The sequence below is a fragment of the Thamnophis elegans genome, chromosome 14, assembly GCF_009769535.1.
Source record: "Thamnophis elegans isolate rThaEle1 chromosome 14, rThaEle1.pri, whole genome shotgun sequence".
NCBI lineage: Eukaryota > Metazoa > Chordata > Lepidosauria > Squamata > Colubridae > Thamnophis > Thamnophis elegans.
This window is the reverse complement of record NC_045554.1, coordinates 49,339,798-49,360,856: the sequence shown is the minus strand read 5'-3', so window position 1 is coordinate 49,360,856 and position 21,059 is coordinate 49,339,798. Positions and strand designations below refer to the sequence as shown.

The following is a 21,059-nucleotide window of genomic DNA, read 5'->3' as shown; positions in this document are numbered from 1 at the left end:
GGTTGCCATAGCGATCACTTCCTGGTCCACGTAGATTCCGCGATGGCGGCCTCGGAAGCGGCGGCCCCGGGCGGCGCCGCGGACGTGGAGGAGGCGAGCCTGCTGGCCTGGCTGTTCCGCGCGTCGCCCTCAGCGGTGCCGGCGGGGGACGCGGAGCTGCCGGCCTACCTGGCGGCGCTGTCGGGGCTGGGCCTGGAGGCGCTGCGGCGGGAGCCGGGGCGGCTGGCGGAGGAGCGGGCGCAGCTGGGGGCGCAGACGCGGGCCTTGGCCTTCGCGCACTACAAGACCTTCATCCGCTCGGCCGAGTGCACCGCCGAGACCCGCCGCGGCTTCGGCGGCATCGAGCAAGGCCTGGGCCGCCTGCTGGACCGCCTGCCGCCCTTCGCCGAGGCCTGCCGGTGAGTCGCCGCGTCCCGGCCGGAGGGAGGCGGGGGGGGGGCCCGCCGGCCGGCCAGCTCCTCCCCGCTGACTCGGCGCCTTCTCCCGCAGGGGCTTCATGCGCCACGCGGAGCAGATCGCGCAGAACCGCCGGATGAACAACGTGACGCTGAACCGGCACACGGAGATCCTGGAGGTGCTGGAGATCCCGCAGCTGATGGACACCTGTGTCCGGAACAGCTACTACGAGGAGGCGCTGGAGCTCGTCTCCTACGTCCGCCGCCTGGAGAAGAAGCACGCCGGCATCCCCGTAATTCAGGTGCGCTTTGAACTTCCAGGCTCCCTGTGAAGCTGACTTTGCGGCAAAGGCTTCGTTCTCCTCTTCAGCAGGAGAGGACACGGCCTTAGCCTTGAAGCAGAACTCCAGCTCAGAGGAGGGAGAAGAAGGCAAAGCAAAAGTGTTGAGGCTTTATGGCTTTGCTTTTGATTTGTAAAACACTGGTTGCTTTTATACTCAGAAATTTGGGGTGATTTAGGATCAGGTGCCTTTTGTTACGTGACTGTGGTGTATATGCAGTTCCTCAAACGTATTACATCTCAGCATAGATGTTTCAGGCGACTGTCGTTGCCAGAGCATGTCTGTGGGAGTATTACTACAATGTGTCTGAAGGGCCATGTGGGATCCACAATTAGAAATGGGGAATACTTCTCGTATGGTCTTGGGAATCCATTTTCAGAGCGTCTGCCCCACTAAGGACAGCTTTCCTTTCCTTCCCAGGGTATAGTGGCCGAGGTGCGTCAGTCCACACAGCTCATGCTTACTCAACTGATCCAGCAGTTACGCACCAACATCCAGCTGCCCGCTTGCTTGCGTGTCATTGGCTACCTGCGCTGCATGGATGTGTTCACAGAGGCTGAACTGCGCATTACGTTCCTGCAAGCAAGAGACTTCTGGCTGCGCTCCATCCTTGCAGCTGTTCCTGATGATGACCCCTATGTGCACATCACAAAAACGATAGAAGCCTGCCGCGTGCATCTCTTCGACATTGTCACGCAGTATCGTGCCATATTTGCAGATGAAGAGCCGCTGGTGCCGCCCCTGGGGAAGGACACCTTCAATGAGAGTGCCATCTTCCATGGGTGGGTGCTGCAGAAAGTCTCCCAGTTTCTGCTGGTTCTTGAGCGAGACTTGCAGCGTGGAGTGGGCAATCGCCTTGACTCTTTGCTGGGCCAGTGCATGTATTTTGGCCTGTCCTTCAGCCGGGTAGGGGCAGACTTCCGGGGCCAGCTTGTTCCCGTTTTTCAGCGCGTGGTGCTCATTACCTTCAAAAAAGCTATGCAGGAGGCCACAGACCAGTTCCAAAAAGAGATGAACTCCTACACATTGATCTCTACGCCGGCTCTCTTGGGCAGTGCCGTTTCTGTGCCAATGCCTTCTGCCCAACCAGGCACCTTGCAGCCCCCTCTGGTGCTACTAGACTTTCCCCCACTTGCCCATTTGCTCAACAACATCCTGGTGGCCTTCAATGATTTGCGTCTCTGCTGTCCTGTCGCTCTGGCCACAGTCGTGGCGGCTCTCCTGGAGAACGTGCTCAGCCAGGTACGTCTCTCTCTCTCTTAGACGGGGGGGGGAAATATTCCGTATTTCTCAGTGATGAGGGTAATTATTTTAATGGCGATTCCAGAAGCTGGAATGCATTCCTCCCATTTTAAGCTGAGCTCCTCAGAATCTCATAGGCTCTTGGTGGCTGGCGGATTCTGTCTAGGTATGCCACGCCTGCGGGGAGTACTATTCTACCTGCCTGGTGGGATAATTTATGATGGGGGGTTTTAGTGGGAAATTTCCCTCCGGCTGCTCTGAATTTCCGAGCCAAAGGCTTCTAAGGAGTCTTTTCTCTCCCCAGGGCGTAAAGATCATCCTGGCTTTCCATCGAGCAGAGGCGGCAGCATTCAGCGGTCAAGAGCAAGAGCTGTTTGTTCAGTTCTGCACAGCGTTCCTGGGAGACTTGGTGCCATACCTCAACCGCTGTCTCCAGCTCCTCTTCCCTCTAGCCCAGGTTGCACAGACTCTGGGTCAGTTACCTTCCTCGCAGGGAGTGGTAGGAGGAGGGAGCTGGTGGAAGTGGAGCCAACGTGCTCTTTGGAGCCAGGCTTGGCCCTGGGTCTACTGAGATTTTCCACCACGGAGGTTGCCCCAAAGGTGCTTTTTACAAAAAGGCTACTGGACTCGGTGTTTTCTTTGTACATCAAGAAGGTCTAATTGCCTTTAGGAAAAAGAGGCTTTGGGACAATTGGCCTATCAGGGAATTACTGCATGGGTGCCCAGGAGGGAGGGATCACAGACTTGGAAAGCATAGAGAGGAGCCTTCTCTGGGACTTGGGATTGATGGAAGGGTCTGGTTTCCCATCTGTGTCTTTGTTTCCTGTCCTGCTAGGTGTTCCTGCTGCTCAGGTCCATAAATATGGAGGTGTGGCCTGTGTAGATGAGGAGGCCATCCAGGAGCTCCTGGGCTCAGTCCTTCCCAAGAACGAAACTGCTCTCCCCCTGGCTGAGAAGGGGCTGGCCCTACAACTTCCCCTGGACTTGGGACTCTCTGGCTCGGAGCAGGAGGAAGCCGATCCTAGCCCTGCCGTCTCTGTCCTTCCAGCTGCAGAGAAGAGCCCCCTTCCGGAGGACTCGCGGCTGCTCAGTGGGGTCTCTGCAACAGGATAGCTGGTGGGGCTTTGGGGGCTCATCTGCTGAAGGAGCATCCTTGGGCACCCCGCCCTCCCCTGGCCAGGCAAGGGCTGCGCTTGGCTGCAGGGGCTGTTTCTGGCGGCCTACCTGGACAAGAAGGAGGAGGTTGGGGGGGGGGGGCCGATGTAAGAGAAGGACTGAAAATAAAGTTGGTGTTTTGCTTTCTCCCCCAAAGGTATTTTATTGTGGGTGGGAGGCGCCTTTACCCCTCCCAAAGCCGGGGGAGGGGCTGGAGCGCGGGGCCGTCTGCGCTTGCGCTGTCCGATCTTTTCACTTCCCCCCCCCCCACCCCTGCTGCCCTCCTCTGCGGGCTCCGTTGGAGGCGGAGGAGCTCGGCGGAGGAGCGTTCCTGCCGTTGGGGGCGCTCTTCTGCCCTCCGAGCGGGCTGATGGCGGCGCGGAGGTGGAGTGGCGGCTTGCGGGCTGTTCTCCGCGCCGGGCCGGTGCCTGGGCGGCCGCGCGGCCTCGCCTCCTCGGGGTGGCCCTGGGGAGAGCCCGGCGCCTGGCTGCGGCGGAAGCTGCTGGGCCCGAGCCAGCCGCCCTTCCAGCGCGTCTGCCTGGTGGGCGACCCGGTGCTGCGCGGCGTGGCGGCGCCGGTGGAGCCGGAGCGGGTGGGCAGCGCGGAGGTGCAGCGGCTGATCGCGCGGCTGGTGGCGGTGATGCGGCGGGAGGACTGCGTGGGGCTGAGCGCGCCGCAGCTGGGCGTCCCGCTGCAGGTCTTCGTGGCCGAGTTCCGGGGGCCGCCGCTGCGGCAGGAGCTGCCGGAGGGGCTGCGCGCCCTGGAGGTCGCCCCCTTCCCGCTGCGCGTCTTCCTCAACCCGACCATGAGGGTGCTGGACAGCCGGGCCAGCTTCTTCACGGAGGGTTGCGCCAGCCTGCCCGGCTTCTCGGCCGTGGTCGCCCGGCATATGGCCGTGGAGGTCTCAGGTGAGGCGGGGGAGAGGCCAGGCGGCCGCAGGGGAAGAAGCGCTTGCTCGCCCCCGGATCCCACACGAGGCCCCGCTGGGTGCTTTCTCTCCCTTCCCCCAGGACTAAACGAGGCTGGAGAGGAGACCACGTGGCAAGCCAGGGGCTTCGCAGCCCGCGTCGTTCAGCACGAGATGGACCACATCAAAGGGATCCTCTACGTGGACAAGATGGAGAGCGGGACTTTCAGCTGCTTGCATTGGGCCAAGGTCAACCGATGAGCAGGTCCCTTCAAGCCCGGGAGGGAGCTGAAAGCAGCAGCCCAGCCTCTCTCTGCTCCCTCGCAGGACCTGAACTTGCTGTGAATGTTACCAGTTATTTATGTGAAAACTCGGCTAAAGAACAGAATGTTGTAAGGCTTCATTTCCAGCATTTTATTCTTCCACAAGCTCGCTCTCTCCATACAACCCATCACTTTAAAACCCATCACTACAGGTGGGCCGGGCTGTGGGAAAGTGGCCCTTCAGCCCCCTTAAGCACAAGGAAGGCCTAAAGTTTCTATTAACACCACCGGTGGAGTACTTGCCTCTCCCTCTGGCACAAATTCTCCCAGTAAAAGCAATGGGCCTGGATGTGTGCGTGCGCACCTATCATTCTGCCTCTCTGCTCATAGAAGGCAACTCTACTTGGCCAAAGGTTGCAGAGCAGCTTCCTTGGGACTCGTCCGGGTCTCTCGCAGGGAATGCCGCCTGTGTCCTGTCAATGGGAGCCAAGTCACCATTCCTCTCCTTTGCAAAGGAATCTGGCAGGCAGGTGGAACTGCAGGGCTGCAAAGGAGGCCTGCAGTCTGAAGCTACATCAAGCATGGGCCCGAAGCAAAGCAACAGCTGAGGACCTTCACCAAAGGCTGGAAGGGAAGTCGCTGCGGGAGCCAAAGGAGTTCGGACTGGACAGAAACTGAACATCGGCAAAAAACATACCAGAACCCAATAAAATGGCATCACAGCGGTTTGGCGAAATAATGCCCTTTCCTCAAGTGAAGCTGAGGTGAGGCGCGGCAGCACCGGGGAAGGAAAGAGGCCTCTGGGAGAACCCCTGGCTTTTCTTTGGGGAGCAGAAGTGTACTCATGGGGGGGGGGAGGGGAGGAAATGGCTGGGAGCATAAGGGAGTTGGGCTGCTTTTATTTTTGATAAAGAGAAACTAAGCATCGGAAATAAAAGAAAAAAACCAGAAATCTGCAGTATTTGACACGGGAGGGGAAAAACACAGCAGATCAAGTCAGGCTTGCTCTTGTCCCTTAATACCCCAGTGGATCCCTTTCCATCCCCAGCCAGAGATCCTCCAGCGGAGACAGGTGGAGACCGAAGCTTCTGCATGGCAGAGTCCACCAGCCGCTCCCGGCCACTTCCACGCACGGCCAGGAAAACGGGCCCTTGGCTGCTCCCACCTAACAATGGGGCATGTCCCACAGGTGCAGCATTAGCCCTCTTGGCCAAAGTCATCTGTGAACTTCTTCACCTTCAGGAGATCTTCCGCGTTGACCGTGGGGCGGGTGGTGGCCAGCGAGCGCAGCATATCTGACTGCAAAGAGAGGGAATGTTCAGAGCCCCCGAGCGTCCAGCATTAATATTATTAATCATTATTAATCCAAAATTAATAAATCTATTAAATTAAATCTCGGCTGTATTCCCTTCAACACAAGGGGGAAGGGACGGAGGCTTTATGCCCCCGCTTAGCTTTGTGCTCAGTCCCGCTTTGCAGACCCACATTCCACACAGAAGCCCTGGGTGTGTTGTTTCAGAGTTTGGCCTAAGACGGGGGGGGGGGGGAAGGAAAGGGGTTTTCTCACAACCGCTCACCATGCAGACCAACGGCTCCAGGAGTTTGTCCCCGGGCACCTCCATCCAGGTCATCTCAAGGCCCCCAGGATCCCCTGGTGAACAAGGAGTCAGCAGGTCATCTACCAGCACACCAGGGTTGGTGCGAGAAGGTCCGTGAACCTGCAGTAAGGATACAAGCGGTAGGCGACCAGGAGGGCTGGGAAAGGAGGGGAAGGGGCCGGCAGACGAGCCTCCCCTCAGTCGCCACCTGCTCTCCAGTAACAGCAGTCCAAGGCGGCAGGAGGGAGAGAACCAGTCTTGGAAGTCTCCTGCCAGGCCACAAAGGCCTTCAACACCCGATCTCGGCATCCCATTGCTCCCACTGAATGACGGGAACACTTCCTGCTGTGTTGGGTAACCCTCCCCACAGAAAGAAATGGATGTAAAAAAGAACAGTTGCGGGTGGGTAAGCAACGGGTGAGCCCTGCATGAAGAAAGGTGGGCAGAGAGCTCGTCCCTTTCACAGCTAAAGTGCTCTGCTCTGTACCAGAAGCCATCAGGATACCGTAGTTACACACACACAAACACACACACAAACACACTGCCAGGCTCACCTTTTTAAAGTGTGTGGCTGACTGCACTTTGCGGACGGGCTGCATCAGGGCATCCCGCACAATGATGCTAATATCGGCCCCCGAGTAGCCATCCGTCTTTCGGGCCAGTTCGTAAACGTCAGCGTCGGCCAGGTTGTGTGGGGTGTTGCCCAGGTGCAGCTTAAACATCTGGGCACGAGCCGGCTCCTCTGGAAGCGGGATGTAAATGCGTTTCTCAAACCTACGTGCGGAGGAATGCAGGGCTCAATCTCCAAAGCTGGGTTGCGTGGCATGGGAGTGCCCCCAAGGGCACCTGTCGCTCGCCCTCCTGCCCATTAAGGCCTTGGGGTGTGAGCTGGCAGCAACCCCTCTTCTCTGGTGCAGTTTCAGCTCACTGCATTTGGCCAAGAGGTTAGTGAAAAGCCTTCAGTCCAACATCAAGTCGGTTTCAGGTTGTTCTTGTGCTTATTTGTAGTAGCAAATAAAACGGACCTCCCTGCAGCACCCCCCCCCCCCCAATGGATGACGCTTGTCTATGAAGGTATTTTTACAGGATGCTCGTTCTGGGCCCCAGCCGAGGGACTGCCTGCCACCCTCCCACCCGAGTACTTCTCAAGCCAGCCGAAGCTACGTGCTGCACCTGGTGTGGCCCACACGGCACGGCATTCTGGTCAGACGTACGAAGGGCAGAAATCACACATCATTTAATGGTGACTTTAAAAGGCACAGAATGTTCCTGCAGTGTGAGGTTGAGGAACTGTGTTTTTCCCCGTTTAATTATTTTTTATTCAGAGAACTACAATCTCTTCCCTGTGAACCTGAATTTTATTTCTACTTACACAGAGTGTGATTACTTGATTTCTGCCAGGCTAAACTCACCCACGCGTGCAGGCCTATCACCCACCTCCTCCGAATGGCAGCATCCAGTACCCAGGGGATATTGGTGGCGCCCAAGACCAAAGTGCCGTCGTTATTATTCCCAACACCTGACGAAAAAGAGAAGTGTTCCGAGTCACCCCTTCTGGAGAGAGCAGGCCCCCCACTCCCGGACCCACCTGCCCAGCCCTGGCCATTGGCCTGAGAACATCACCCACCCTGCATTTGCACCAGGAATTCTGTTTTGATCCTGCGAGCAGCTTCGCTCTCGTTCTCGTTCCGGGAGCCGCACAGAGAGTCCACCTCATCGATGAAAATGATGGACGGCTTGTGCTGCCTGGCCAACTCAAAGAGGTTCTTCACCAGCCTAAAGAGGAAGCCAGGCAGAGTGAGGAGAGGGCCAGGACAGCCCGCGTGCAGGCTTCCCACAGTGGAAGCAAGCTCCCACCACGCTGCCTCCTTTCACTCCTGGCCCCGTTCTCCAAGGGCCAATACCCCACAGAGCAAGCCCTGCCCTCCCCACCTACTTTTCACTCTCCCCCAGCCACTTGGACACCAGGTCTGAAGACGAGATGGAGAAGAAGGTGGAGTTGCCGGCCTCGGTGGCCACTGCTTTGGCCAGGAAGGACTTCCCAGTTCCTGGGGGGCCGAAGAGGAGGATCCCACGCCAGGGTGTACGCTTACCTGACATAGAGAGGAGAGGAAATGGCTTAATTCATCCCAAAACATCTCGGAGAACGTGGAGAGAGACCCCCCTGGCCTCACCTGTAAACAGGTGAGGAAACTTGATGGGCAGGATGACGGCTTCCTTCAGGGCCTCCTTGGCCCCCTCCAGGCCCGCTACGTCGCTCCATCGCACGTTGGGCTTCTCCATCACAACGGCACCTGCAGCCACGGCAGTTTGCCCCAGAGACCCGAGCTGAGCACTCGGGCGGAGCAGAGCGGCCTCTGAGCCCCACCCGGGGGGAGTGGGACAGGCTTACCCATCAGCTGCTCTTGCAGCTTCTTCTTCTCCGGGTTCTCACCCTCGCTGTCGCTGTCGCTGCTGCAGAGGAAGAGCAGGCCGTGAGCAAAGGCTCCTCGCAGGCTCCTCTCCAGCCGGCTTTGGCACAGGCAGCGCCCCCAGGTTTCCTCCCCGTAGCCTTCCTGGGATGCCCCCTCCTCCTCCGGCCCTTACCCCTTGCTGTCATTCTGGGCCTCCTTGACCGGCTTCTTGCTCTGCTTGCTCTTGTTCCGCAAATAGTCCTTCAGCTTCTCCGCCCGGTCCAGGTACTGGGCGCACTTTGCCCGGATGCTCTCTTTGGCCTTGTCGCTGTGCGCGTCATCTGCGGGAGGGGGGGGGCGAGCAGACGGATGGGGTGCCAGAACCAGGAGGGGCTTCCCTTCCCTTGGACCCCCCGGCCCTGCCCCCCCCCCACCCCCGGGTCAAAGCCCCTGGTGGACTCACACTTGATGGCGTGCAAGAAGTACTCCACCGCGTGCTGGTACAGGCGCAGCGCTTCCTCATAGCTGCCCGCCTTGTCCTCCTCCGTGGCTTTGGTGACCAAGTCAATGGCTTTCTGGAAGGACAGCCGCGGTCAGCCGGGGGCTGCGGGCGGGGGATCAGCCGGGAAGCCCCCAGGGCTGCCAGGAGAGGAGCCGGCCAAGCGCCGCCCCTCCCGCGGCCCCCCCTTCCCCTGCGGCCCCCTCGGGCTCTTCCCCCCCCCGGGGCTTCTCCGCAGCGCCCCTTCACGGCACCCCCCTCTCCCCCCCCCCCCGGAGGCCCCCCGGGAGCCCCGCAGCCTTGCAAGGGAGGGGCGGGGGGCGCTCGGGCCCCGCGGCAGCCCAACCGCCTCCTTCGGGCCGGGCCGGCGCAATGGAGGAGGGGGCCCTGCGTCCCCCGGCGGCCCCTCCGAGCGCCCCCCCCCCCCGCTGCTTGGCGTGGAAGTTGGCGGCGGGCGCGCCGGGTGGGCCGGCAGAGGCCGCGGCTGCCCCGGGGGCGAAGGCCGGGCCGCTCGGGAGGCCCGGAGCCGGGAGTGGGGCGCGTGGGCTGGGCGGCGGAGGCACCTGGAGGGCGGACGTGGTCATTGCATCCCTGCCCGCGGCGGCGGCGGCGGCGGCGGAGGGGTCGCGGGGGCTCCGGGCGGCGGCGGAGGGGCGGCGGTGGCGGCCTCTGTCCGCAGAGCGCCCCTGCAGGCCGGCGCGGGAACAGCAACGCGCGGGGGCGGGCTCTCGGCTGGCGCGCGGGCTGATGGGAGTGGTAGTCCCCCCGCCCGAGCGCTGCTCCTGCTGCTGCTCCGCCCGCGGCGCCCGTCCTCGCTGGTCTTTCAGCCGCGGAAAGCGGCGGGGGAGGAGCGGAAGGCCTCCCCCAAGAACGGCTCACCTCGCGGGACCCACCGAGTGCAGAGGGGCCGCCGCTGCAGCCCTTCCCGCTTCTTCGGGGATAAGGACGCCCCTCTCCCCCGAGGCGCTCCCTTCCATGCCCGGAGGGACCGGCTCCGTCCTACGAGGGGAGCAGGGGGGTCCCCCATTCCCCCCCACACGGTTCTGCGCCTCCAATGCACTCTGCCCCATTGGATTGGGGGGCACCTCCCCCCCCCCGTCTCCTCCCATTTTTCTCCCCCGCTGCCAATTCACTGCTGAGGGTTAAAGTTCTCCCCCCCCCCCCCCAGACACACAAAGCAGCAGCAGTCAAGGCTAAAACTAATAATACTTTATTATACACCTGCCCTTTGTCGCCCTTCATTGTAATGTACAATGCGATACAGCGGAGAGTAACTCGGGCCACGAGCCCCCAGGTTTTCTGCATTTTTTCGGAATTTCTCTGCTGGCAAAGATCAGACGTGGTCGAAATATCGCCTCTTGAGAACCTGGAGACTTGTATTTAAAATCGTTGGAAAAGCAAGTCATTGTATAAATACCACGTACGAAGAATAAAAAAATAAAGCTGGTTGTACATTGAGGATTTGATTGTGACGGCGCCTGTTGCAATACTCCACATTAGATTATAACAATCAGCACAGCCACACAGACATACAGCTTTGCACAGCGTTAACACAGACGCCTACTTGTAGTGATTTCTGTGCAAAATTTCAAGACCTCTTTGGCACTTTGGGCCTATTAACGGTTGTCTTTGCCCTATCTGTAAACTCCCGACATCTGACAGGTGGTGGGAAACTGCAGCCAATCGCTGTTGCGTCATGGAACAAAGGTATCCGCTTAGCGAGAGGCGCCACCCCAGTTCAGTAATTAAATTAATGAATTAAAGTCTTTCCCTGGCCTAAAAAACATTAGCAAGAAAGCCCTGAAATCTGTCCTTGCCTCCCGCCTCAAATTCTCCACCGCTGGAGCTTCGTCCCGCACTCCAGCCTTATGCTCAATTCAGGGTCTAAACGCCCAGCGCAGTGGCCTCCTTGCAACACCATCCCTGGGCTGAAAAACTGGACCTGGAGTTGCTAGTGCTATGTAAAAAAGGGTGAGAACAGGAGAGCCAAGCTGCACTTCCTCACCCCTATTTTTAAATGTTTGTCTCAATTTGGTAGTGACAGTTTATCCCTGTGACATAAAAGCACCGTTTGAAAACCGAACGCCAGCCAGATTTTGTCCCTCCATGCCATACATTCATAGCCCCCTCCCCCTCCCAGGCAGGGGCCCTTTTCTGAAAGACGAACGAGGGTCCCTGGCAGCAACCCTGGGTGGGAGCCTGGCCGGTGGACACGAGCAGCAAAGGATCAGCTGCAACTCCAGAGGGAAGGGAAGCTGCTTTCCCCCAACTGAAGGTGGCTGGGAAAAGGCATTCTCTTCAGAAAGGGACGCCAGCAACACTGAACATTGGCTTTTAGCACAGAGAAGGGCCAGAAACGATCCTTCCTTGAGGTTTCTCTGAAGTCCAAATTCCAGTCCTGACAGAGCAGCCAGACACGCAGGGCAAGGGCCAGGGCGCCAGCCTTCCCCTCCCGCTGAGAGGGCCCAAGTCCTTCACAGGAGGGGTCAGGAAGCCTTCTGCCTCCTCCCTCCTTCACCTGGGCCAAGAGGGCCTCTGACCCAGGATCTAAAAGGATGGAGGCTCAACGGTCAGAGGAGAGGGCTGTTCCCCCTTTTCAAATGATGCCCAAGACCCATTCCAGACTGCAGGAGGAACGGAGGCTGCAACCTCTGGCTCTTCTCCTGGGCCCCCATGGCAGGATCTCTGCCGGCCCCCTTTTGTAAGTCCCAAGGAGGAGGCCTGACACCCCCCACCCCACCCTCCTTGAATGGTGCAGAGGGGTCCTCCCTGGTAGCAGCCCCTCCTACCCATCCCCTCCACTGGAGCCAGAACTGGGGGCATCTCACGGACTCCTCCCTCCTCTGGGCAAGAACCAGGGCAGCACTCAAGGTTTGCAATTTCATTTCTTTCCTCGGGAGAGCAAGGAACACCCAGTGCCTCCACTGCTTTTCCCTGGTGACTCAACTATTGTATCCAGAGGCCAAATTCCTTTTGTTGCAGAGGGAGAACTCTGGGCCCGAGGGGGAAAGGAGGGTCTATTTTGTGGCTACTGTGGCCTCCTCACTGACTCTGCATTCGCAGGTGCTGAGTACTTTTGGAAGTGCCCCGTTAGGAATTGTGGGTACATTCACTCAAGCTGGGGGAGGTTCTGCAGAGGAAGATAAATAGTAAAAATTGTGATTCAGGCTTGGCTACTCTAGTCTGATGGTCAGTGTCAAAATGGGCGAGGGAGCCGGTCAAAGAACATCTCCCTTTCTGGCAAGAGGGATAGGCTGCGCATTGCAAGCCGGAGGTGCTCAAAGAAAGCTACTCGGTTTCCCTGCGCTGTTTCTGAACCAGGCGTTGAGGAGGGGCTCCTTTTACTGGCTCTCCGACTAAAACTCAGATCGGGGGGCCGGGGGGGAACGGAGCCTTTGGGGGCCCTGCTGATTTGGAACCCGGCAGCCAACCGAACAGCAGCCCCCAGCCTCACCCAGACCCCCTTCCAGCAGCAGCAGCAGCAGACGACTCGGGCACAGCAGCGGTTAGCTGGGCAGGCAGACAAGGCACCACTTTGCTTCTTCTGGGAGGAAGCTCCCCTTCTCTTCCCGGCCGCCACCGAAAGGCACATCTGGCAAGTGGAACAGAACGATGGCTTGACACGATCCAACCAGAGAATTGCTCCCTCTACGGCTCCCGCCTGCCCTGCCCTGACCAGGCGAAGGATTCCAGGCTGCAGCCTCCGCAGAGCCCTTCAGAAGGGGAGAGACGGGACCATTCCAAGTCCAGGAAAGGCACTGAGGCTGGCAGGGGGAGCTTCCCAAGGCCAGGAACCACGTGGCGGCGGCTGCAGCGATGGTGGTGGCGGCTGTGGCTAGGCCAGGAGGCCCAGGCGGGTCACTTTGGCCGACAGGAAGGTGTGCAGGACGAAGACCAAGGGTTTGGGGCAGGAGTGCATCTCCAGGGCCTGTGGAGGAGGACACAGGGGGGAGGGAGGGAGGGTCACCCCCGGCCATTTCAGAGGCCAGCACCCACCCACCCCTTTGTCCCACACAAAACTGAAGCCAGGTGTAGCCAAACCTCTGAGCTCAGGTGGCTTTCTGGTTACCAGTGGCGGCCGTTTTTAACGCTCCATTTCTGTGGCTGCCTCCTCCTCCTCCTCCCTCGGGTGTGAGAGCAAGGGGCCTTCCTCCTTTCTTCCCCAGCGGCATTGCAGGGACTTGTCCCTCTTGAGGCAAACATTGCCAGACGATGGCTCCCCCCCGCCGGCCCCTCTCAACCGGCCACTCACCAGTTCCCCCTCTGGGCCGCCAAAGTCCAAGTACAAGTTTCGGACGCCATCGTCAGCAGACATCTTCAGCTTCTCAAAGGGGTATCGGAGGAGGAGGCCGGTAGAACCGGTTCCCTCGCTGCTCACGGTGAAGCCGTTTTCATAGTGGATGGTGAGCCGAACGTCCTGGCTGTTCCAGACGCAGCCTAGGCCGAAGGACACAGAGCAGAGCCTCCATGGTCAGGGGGAGGGGAGGGCCACCCCAGGGGTCAACTGGGCCCAGCCTGCCTCTTCCTGTCCAGGCTGGTACCCACCTTCTGCCCTTCAAGTCCAGGCGATGGCCTGAGCGGCCCGAGAGCCAGGCGGCCCGAGAGGCTGTGCAACATGGCCACGTGAAAGGTTTCCCTGTGATGGCCGGGCCAAAAAGCCTTGGAGGCAGGGACTCGCTGGCCTGCCTTAGGCTGCCCATTCCTCAAGGGAGGGACCCCCACCCCACTGGCTGCTCTCATCGTTCTTGCTGCCCAGGGCACCAACCCTGTAGCTGGTGGGCATGATCTCCCCCCCCCTCCCATTTGCTAGACTGACCGCCCAGGGTTCAGGAGAGGAGGGGCCACAGTCCTCAGGCTGGGCAGCCGGGCCGTACCTACGGAGACCTCTTTGATGAGCTCTGCGGCGGCATGGCAGCCCTGCACCAGGGTCCTGGTCCAGGTGGAGAGGTCACGGTGGGTCTCCACACGGAAGACGTGCATCTCGATGCCCTGGCGAGAACCGGACCGCGTGGCAAAGCTGAGGTCTGATCCCAGGCAGGGCGACCTGCAGCCTGAATGCACCAGCCTGCGTTGGGGGCAAAAGAGCAGCGGTTGCAAGCAGGAGGGGGGGGTGACTTGCTCTGAACAAATAAGCCCCCCACCCCAGAGGGACTGCAGAAATTATTGGGGGGGGTTCCTTTCCCTATTACACAGACCCTCCCTCAAGCCCACCCCCACTGCACCCCCCCCACCAAAGGTCAGGAAAGGACCACAGCAGGGGAAGCCGACTGGCCAGAGAGCAGCACCCCGTGAGCAGGCAAATCCCTTTGGGAGGACTTTGGACACTGGGGAGGCAACCTGAGGGTGTCCCGCCAAGTCTCTGCCAGCCCCCCCACCCCTCCCTTGGAGCCCCTGCTAACCCCTCGCAGCAGAAGCCTGTGGGGGGAGGCCTGACAGCTGACCTCTCCGCCCCCTCCCCTGCACACGTGCCGATTTCTTCTTGCACAGGCCGAGTATAAAGGCCAAAGCGAAGGGAGGAGCAAGGACAGCCCTTCTCTCCTTGGCACCTTGGAGGCAGGGGTGGGGTGGGGAGGCAGGCAAGGATGCCCAGTAAGACTCTTCTGCCAGAATTGGCAGCCAAATCCCCCCCCCCCCCCGGCAGCTCTGCTTCACCTGAGGCGCAGGGGAAGAGCTGCTAGCGGCTTTTCTGATTGCAGGAAGCCACCTGGGACTTTCTGCCTCCGGAACAAAACTTCCGAAACAAGCGCAGGGAGGAACTTCCCAGAAGGGCGATGGGCAGGGGGCTCCAGAAGGCAAGACCACCCTGGGCCTTCCTGGGAACTGCTGGTTCAGAGCCCCAGGCCCAGAGGCAGCCGTCCCCCAGCACTCGCAGGGTCCCCCCTCCCCTTCCGGGAGGCCTGAGCCCAGAGGGTCCCCCACCTGGTGGCCACCAGAGGGTAGCTGTGGCAGGGGGAGGCCCAGGCGTCCCTCGTCCAGGGCACGGAGTCAAAGAGCAGCAGGTCCTTCTCCGTCACGGCCAAAAGGACCGGCCGCCAATGTTGCCGCCCGCCATCCAGCCTGGCCTGCAGGAAGCCAAGAGAGACAGAAGGGGGCGCTGAGAGCTTTACGGGGAAGCTGGGGCCCAGGACTAGCGAGAGGCCGCGTAGAGGGGCCCAGGGCAGGAGGACCCCCTTGTGGGAGAGCTGCTTACCGACAAGGATCAGGAGCAAATTCAGATAAGGGGAGCCCCACCACAAACACACACACACACAGCCCTTCCCCCCATCTTTTGAGTTACCAGTGGTCGGGGAGGGGTTAGGACTTCCTGGCCGCCAGATGCATCCCTCCCCTCCCCTCCCTTTGGCTGCCAGCCAGGGAAAGGTTCGCCCTCGGAAGGAACCGGGGGGGGGGGAAGGGGCTCACCTGCTCGGCCAGCCAGGCAATCTGCTTCACCTCCCTGCTGCTGCCTGGCGCGTGGCTGGCCCCCAGCATGGCATTGAGCTCGGCCAGGACCTGTGGGAGGAGGGCCATGATGTTGCTGTGGATTGCCGTGAACCATGAATGCGCTGTGGCCGTGTCCTTGCAGCGAAGAATCAGGGCGTTCCGGCTGTCGGGCGAGTGCAGTTCAATCAGCCTGCAGAGAGAAGCCAGAGCTGTGGAGAGGAAGCCAACCCTGCTCCTTTCCCAGCGGAGATGGGCTGGAGAATCTGACAGGGCAGATGAGCAGCCTGTGAGACTCGCACTCGCTCCCTGCCCCCCCCCCGGAAGCCTTTGGCCGGGAAAGAGGGTCTCCTCCAGTGACGGCACCTGAGGGGGCATCCGCCACTCCTGCTCTCCGCCAGACTCTGCTGCCACCCCAAGCAGCCTTTGGCACAGCGGTTCCCCTCCCTGATGCTACAGCTGCAGGAGGAAGGCCTGGGTGCGGGTGGCACAAGAGGGTCTCCTGCCTCTGCAACCCAGACCCTCCGCTCCAGAACAACATATCTGGAATGGGGGGGGGGGGAGGCAGAGAAAGGCATTGGATATTGGCATGCCCCCCCCATCCCAGAGAGGGGCTGCAGGGCTGCAACCTTGAAAGGATCGGAGGTGGGGGGGCTTCCTAGCCGCACCCTGGAAGTCAGCCCAGGCTGCTAGTCCTCATGCAACATCTTCTGCTTGCTCAGCCCTCTGACCTGTTCTCCAGGTCCGGCATGCTCAGGTTCCTGGCAGCGTAGCACATCTTCAAAGGGATGACTTTGCGGTCCTGTGGGGGGCTCTGGTGCTTTGGGGAGCCAGACTCCTCGCTGAGGCTGAGGCTGGGCGACTGTGGAAATGCCCCGTCCCATGGCAGGTCGGACACCAGCGACGGCTTCTTGATGTACGGAGTGGCCTCCCGCATGTACTTCACTAGGAGCAAGGCGAGAAGGGAGGGGCTGAGCCTCTCCCAGGAGTTTAAGACCCTACAGAGTGACTCCCCCCCCCTGGGGGCTCCCGTCGGTGGGCTGAACCCAGCGAGGTCGTTTGGGCAGAAAGCAGCCCCAGGGCACTCATCTCAAGGATCTACCTGCTCTCTCCCCCTGGATTCGCATCACAGACACCACCACCCCACCGCCCCCCATGGAGCTGCCGGGCAAAGGAAGGGCAGGCGGTGACATCAGGGGAGGCTGTTTTGTCAAGACGGACTCTTGCAAGGCGTATTCCCCCTCTTCTCTTTGCCTCCTTCATTCCCCCCTTTCCTCTTTGCTCCCTGCCTGCAGCCCCTCCCAGGCCGAGGGGCCATTTCACAATCCCCTGATGGGCACCTGTCCCTGTGCTCAGCGCAAAGGCCGCTGGGAGCAGGCGAGACTTCCGGCGCCCCCCTGAACAGCATGGCAGGCCCTCCGGAGGAAGGCTCTCCCACAGCACTGCCCAACAGCCCAGCTCCCCGTTTCTCAGCTGCCCCATGCTGCCCACCCTGCCGGGCAGCAGCACAGAAGCGTGGGGAGGCCAACGGTTCTTGCTCTGGGGCAGCCCCCCCCCTTGCCTGGCAAGGAGAACAGCCCCACCCGAGGCGCTGGTTCCGGGATCAGCTCTGCGCCCTGCTGCCCTGCAGAGAGGATTAGTGCAGCCAGGCTCCTAATCCCTCTCAGCAAGGACAGTTGGCACCCGGAAGGCATCTTGGCTCCAGCAAGGAGAAGCTGCAGGGAAGCTCTACTTGCCCCCAGGGTGCAGAGGCAGCCGTGGGTGGTTTCTGGGCAGTGGCCCCCAGCAAAGACACAGCCACTAGAGGAGGCCTTTGATCCGATTGCAAAGGGCCAATAATCTGCCTTAGCCTTTGTTCTGTCTGCTTGTTTGGCTAACTGAGCTCTTGGTCAGACGCCATTCAGAGAGAGAAGCCAAAAGGAGAGAGGAAATCTGGATCAATGCTCTGCCAACAGAGGCAGCGGACACACGAGGCCCTGCTTGCGAAAGTGGGAGGTGCCTGCCAGCCACAGAAACAAACCCTTAAGAAAACTCTCCAAGTCCCACTAATCCTTCAGCCTTTAGGAAGATCAGCTGGTGGAAGAGCTTCACCCTAGAGGGGTGAAGAAGTAACTTCTAAATAAACACACAAACCATTTCCCCTTTTTAGCAGGCAATAAATTCTTAATGACCTAAGCGAATCATCTTTCTGCTGGGCTGCTCTCCCCAGAAGGATCTCCCAGAGGGTCACTTGGGTCTCCTGATGAGGACCGAGCCAAGGGTATGTGCAGAGGAAGCAGCTGGCATGGGGGCACCAGGAAAGGGCATCCGGCATCAGCCGCTCGCCTTCTCATCCGCCTCCGGTTGAAGCAGGGCCAGGGGAAATGCCGTCTCCGTTTCCCCATGCAAATCCCGGGCTCCGCATTCCTGGGATCATCTTGCCTTCGGGGGCTGGCAGCTTATGCCCAGACACGCTGCAGCCCTAAAAGGCAGGGAGGCCAGCCGAACTTTTGAAGCCCTTTGTTTAAAGGCAACTCTCTCTGAGCAGCCCTGCCAGGAACAGGGGCCTCACCAAGGGAGGTCTGAAGCAACGGCAGGTGCCAAATAAAAATAAAGATTATTTCTCTCTGGGAGGACCAAAGGACTCGCCCAACATTAAGACCACCCCCAAGTCACCAAGGAGGCAAGAGCAGAGCAGGTGTTTACAGCTCTTTTCCAACCAGGGCAGCTGCAGGGGTGGCAGCAGGATATTAGCTGCCTGAGCCCGGTCAGCAGGGCACTGGCCTTAACAGGGGCCGGTGGCAGAGGGGGTGCCCCAATGCTGCCCCAGCGCCCAGCCTGTCCAGTGGGGCTCCAGGCCTCTGCAAAGGAGAGCAGGGGAGCATCACAGCCTCATGCACAGCTGCCTCAGTGGTGCAGAGGGAGCCATCCAGCCAACCAGCAGGGCACTTTGTGGGGCTCAGATTCACCCCCTGGCCTCTCTACAGACCCAGGAGCTCCAAGAGGACCGGGGGGGGGGGGGAGGGAGGGAGGGGAGGCGGAGGGAGCAGCGTTCCTTCTGCACAGACCAGAGAGTGGAAAAAGGCCCCGCCTAGGAGGCTGGCTCAGTAGAAGAAGAGCTCCACAGCTGGCTACCAGATGTTCGCTCTCCAGTATTCCAGTCCATAAAATTTCCCTACCCTCCGTTGCCCAGGAGGCCTTCCCTCCTTTCCAGCCAGCTCCAAGAACAGCAGCCGGCCGATGACTCAAGCGCTGGGAAGAATAAATCCCAGCCCGTCACCTTCTTTGCAAGAGCCTCTTTCGGAAACCTGACAAGTGTTTTATTCAGCACACAAACACCCAAACCCCAAACCCTTGGATTGAAAGGCAGGAGAGAGGAGGGGCTTAAGGAATCCTGTGGAGGAAGAGAAACATTTGGGCCTCTGGAGAAAACTCTTCTGTGGGTCAGGGGCTGGTTGCCCAGGAGGAACCAAGGCAAGTGATTCCAAAGAGGTTCAAGCTGGGCAGAGCCCCAGTTCTAAAAGGCCCCAAGGATGGTCGGGTGGTCTCAGGCGGCCTTTGGCTTCCCTAACAGTGGCCCTTTCAGCTGCAAAACCCCCGAATGCCACCCACATTCCTGGTCTCTTGAGGAATGTTCAAAGGACCTTCGCTTGGCACAACAGGCCAAGGCAGCCTGAGAGGTCGCTCCATCCGCTCCCACCAAGACTGACCCCAGCCAGCCTCAGCCCCCATTCCTCTCCAGCGGAGGAAGAGCCGCTGCTCAGAGAAAGGGGGGCTTTTCGGACATTTTCACAACCTTTCACATTTTATATATGGGGGGGGAGGAAATACACAGCCCAGCCCCCCCTAGAAACATGCCCTGTTCCAAGTCCGCAGCTGCCTTTCAGCCGCAAAGAGCCCTGAGTGGCAGGAGACCCTGCCCGTCTCCCAGAGGGCAAAGCAGGGGAAGCCGGAGGGAGGGAGGAGCAGCCATCGCTGGGTGGGACCTTCCGGCTCCCCACAGAGCCCCCTCCCATCCCTCTTCCCACCCTCCCTTAAGGGGCTGCCGCATTTCTCTACGTTTTCCCACCCAGAGATGTTTACCCTGCATAGGAAGTAGGGGAGAAAAGGGGTGAGCCGAAGTGGCCCTGGGGAGACTGAGCCCAGCTGCAGGCAGGACACAAAGTGGGGGGACTTCGGGAAAAGCTTGGCCAATTGAGGGGCCAGTGTGCCAGGGGGGGGGGCTTCCGTGTTTCACTTGTCAACTCCCAAAGAGCGGCACAGACCAAGCCCAGCCTTCCACCTCAGGGCAATGAAGGACAGGCCTCCTGCAGAGTTGGGGACCCCTTTGAAGTCCCGGCTATTATGAGCACTTTTGCAGACTCCCCACAAAGGAGCATCAGCCGACAAGACCCTCACTTTCTTTCTCTTGCTGGGTGGATGGAGATTTGGGGGGGGGGCATAGTTCTCATCCAAGAGGGGCTGAGAAAGGCAGGCTGTGCTCCAACAGGAGGAGGAGCATAAAAAAACGCTGCCTGGGTCACTTCCGAAATCCCCTGCTATTCTTTGCTCCCTTGGCACCCAAACTTCGCTTCCCTGCTCCTGGGCTGTGGGTTACAGCAGGAAGCCCAGCCCCCACAGGGCCACTTATGGGCCCACAAGAGACCCTCCTTGGCCAAGAAGCCAGCAGAGCCCCAACACCAAGCATTCCCTCCCCCGAGACAAAGAATGTACAAGCGCTGGAGAGCCACAGGTGTGTCCGGCAGCTCCGCTTCCTCATGGCTGAAGCTGCACATGGATTAAAGGCAGGCTGAGCAGCACCGCGGTCTCCGACCAGCCTCTCCCCTCTCCAGGGCCTTGCAGGAGCAGCCCTGGGCCCCCAAAGACACGCCAGACCCCCCATACACAGAGAGGCGGCCCTGGCCGGCCTTGCCCCAGAAAAAGCATCCCCGCAGCCAGCCTGTTCGGGACTCGGAGGGGACTCGCTGCCTTCTGCAAGGTCGGGGCTGCCCGACGCTCCCCGCCGACCTTCGTCAGGTCTCCAGCCCCGCAGCCTGTTCCGGGCAAGCGAAGCGGGCCTCGTGAGGGAAGGGCTGGAAGGCTGGGCTGAAGCGCTCGGCCCAAAGCCGGCCGCCTCCTTGCCCTTCCGGGAACCTGGCAGAAACCGGGCCAAGAAGTGGGAAATTCCGCTTGGAAAGCAGCGCCGCCGTTTCCCCCCCGGCCTTTGGCGCCTGGCACGGCACGGACCGGCTGCCCCCCCGCCCTCTCCCCGGGAGCCCCCGGGCGCCCAGTGCAAGCGGCCCCCGGGTAGCCGCCTCCCCGCCGCTCACCTTCCAGCAGGACCTCCCGGCCGGCCCGCTTGAGCGCCTGCACGGCCTGGTCGTGGGTGGCGTCGCGGAGGTCGAGGCCGTTGACGGCCAGGATGGCGTCGCCCAGGTGCAGCGCCCCGCAGCGCTCGGCCGCCAGTCCCGGGAAGATGCGCGAGATGAGCACCGGCATGCGGTTCTCGCGCCCGCCCTTGATGCTGATGCCCAGCCCGCCCGCCTCCGCCTTCACCACCCGCACGCGCCGCACCCCGGCCGGGGGGGAGCCCGGCGCCGAGCCCCGCGGCGGGGAGGGCGGGGAGGGGGCTCCGGCGCCCCGCTCGGGGGAGGCGGAGGGCGAGGCGGCGGCGGCGGCGGTGGAGGAGGCGCCGTTGGGCAGCCCGTTGCGCGGCTCCGGCTCGGAGCTCAGCGCCAGCGCCTCCCCGCTCAGCTCGGCCACCGCCCGCACCCAGCGCTCCCGCAGCAGCACCTCCACCAGCCCGGCCTTGCGGGCGCGCGTCCACACCGCCATGCCCGCCGAGACGCCGCCACTGGGCGGGCGGGCGGGGCCTCTTGCAGGCAGGC

General features: G+C 60.8%; 4 protein-coding genes across 4 annotated transcripts; 2 read left to right on the top strand and 2 right to left on the bottom strand.

Annotated features, from left to right (window-relative positions):
• The first annotated feature begins 16 nt into the window (after positions 1-16).
• Positions 17-3,280, top strand: COG8 (component of oligomeric golgi complex 8). The gene is made up of 5 exons (XM_032230617.1): positions 17-398; positions 490-697; positions 1,157-1,978; positions 2,283-2,451; positions 2,814-3,280. The coding sequence occupies exons 1-5, from the start codon at positions 43-45 to the stop codon at positions 3,089-3,091; spliced, it is 1,833 nt and encodes a 610-aa protein (XP_032086508.1). The 5' UTR covers positions 17-42; the 3' UTR covers positions 3,092-3,280.
• An 88-nt stretch (positions 3,281-3,368) lies between these two features.
• Positions 3,369-4,983, top strand: PDF (peptide deformylase, mitochondrial). The gene is made up of 2 exons (XM_032230620.1): positions 3,369-4,041; positions 4,144-4,983. The coding sequence occupies exons 1-2, from the start codon at positions 3,504-3,506 to the stop codon at positions 4,299-4,301; spliced, it is 696 nt and encodes a 231-aa protein (XP_032086511.1). The 5' UTR covers positions 3,369-3,503; the 3' UTR covers positions 4,302-4,983.
• A 199-nt stretch (positions 4,984-5,182) lies between these two features.
• VPS4A (vacuolar protein sorting 4 homolog A) lies at positions 5,183-9,488 on the bottom strand. Its single transcript, XM_032230618.1, has 11 exons — positions 9,357-9,488; positions 8,758-8,869; positions 8,488-8,635; positions 8,294-8,355; positions 8,076-8,195; positions 7,838-7,994; positions 7,529-7,677; positions 7,339-7,420; positions 6,456-6,675; positions 5,881-6,021; positions 5,183-5,602 (listed from the first exon to the last, which is right to left on the bottom strand). Exons 1-11 carry the CDS (start codon positions 9,375-9,377, stop codon positions 5,501-5,503), a joined length of 1,314 nt encoding a protein of 437 aa, XP_032086509.1. The 5' UTR covers positions 9,378-9,488; the 3' UTR covers positions 5,183-5,500.
• A 499-nt stretch (positions 9,489-9,987) lies between these two features.
• Positions 9,988-21,052, bottom strand: SNTB2 (syntrophin beta 2). Its single transcript, XM_032230604.1, has 7 exons — positions 20,502-21,052; positions 15,945-16,158; positions 15,196-15,406; positions 14,713-14,855; positions 13,668-13,858; positions 13,046-13,230; positions 9,988-12,721 (listed from the first exon to the last, which is right to left on the bottom strand). Exons 1-7 carry the CDS (start codon positions 21,004-21,006, stop codon positions 12,629-12,631), a joined length of 1,542 nt encoding a protein of 513 aa, XP_032086495.1. The 5' UTR covers positions 21,007-21,052; the 3' UTR covers positions 9,988-12,628.
• Between the last annotated feature and the right edge of the window lie 7 nt (positions 21,053-21,059).

Bases quoted from the DNA above. Each gene is read 5' to 3' on its own strand.
- COG8 (XM_032230617.1), top strand. From the start codon at position 43: ATGGCGGCCTCGGAAGCGGCGGCCCCGGGCGGCGCCGCGGACGTGGAG. The intron at 399-489 runs GTGAGTCGCCGC...CTTCTCCCGCAG, and splicing joins CCCTTCGCCGAGGCCTGCCG to GGGCTTCATGCGCCACGCGG. The intron at 698-1,156 runs GTGCGCTTTGAA...TTTCCTTCCCAG, and splicing joins CCGGCATCCCCGTAATTCAG to GGTATAGTGGCCGAGGTGCG.
- PDF (XM_032230620.1), top strand. From the start codon at position 3,504: ATGGCGGCGCGGAGGTGGAGTGGCGGCTTGCGGGCTGTTCTCCGCGCC. The intron at 4,042-4,143 runs GTGAGGCGGGGG...CCCTTCCCCCAG, and splicing joins TATGGCCGTGGAGGTCTCAG to GACTAAACGAGGCTGGAGAG.
- VPS4A (XM_032230618.1), bottom strand. From the start codon at position 9,377: ATGACCACGTCCGCCCTCCAG. The intron at 8,870-9,356 runs GTGCCTCCGCCG...CTGTCCTTCCAG, and splicing joins TGACCACGTCCGCCCTCCAG to AAAGCCATTGACTTGGTCAC. The intron at 6,676-7,338 runs GTGGGTGATAGG...CTCCGCACGTAG, and splicing joins GATGCTGCCATTCGGAGGAG to GTTTGAGAAACGCATTTACA.
- SNTB2 (XM_032230604.1), bottom strand. From the start codon at position 21,006: ATGGCGGTGTGGACGCGCGCCCGCAAGGCCGGGCTGGTGGAGGTGCTG. The intron at 14,856-15,195 runs GTGAGCCCCTTC...GGCTTCCTGCAG, and splicing joins TTGCCTGGCTGGCCGAGCAG to GCCAGGCTGGATGGCGGGCG. The intron at 13,859-14,712 runs GTGGGGGACCCT...CCCCCAACGCAG, and splicing joins TACCCTCTGGTGGCCACCAG to GCTGGTGCATTCAGGCTGCA.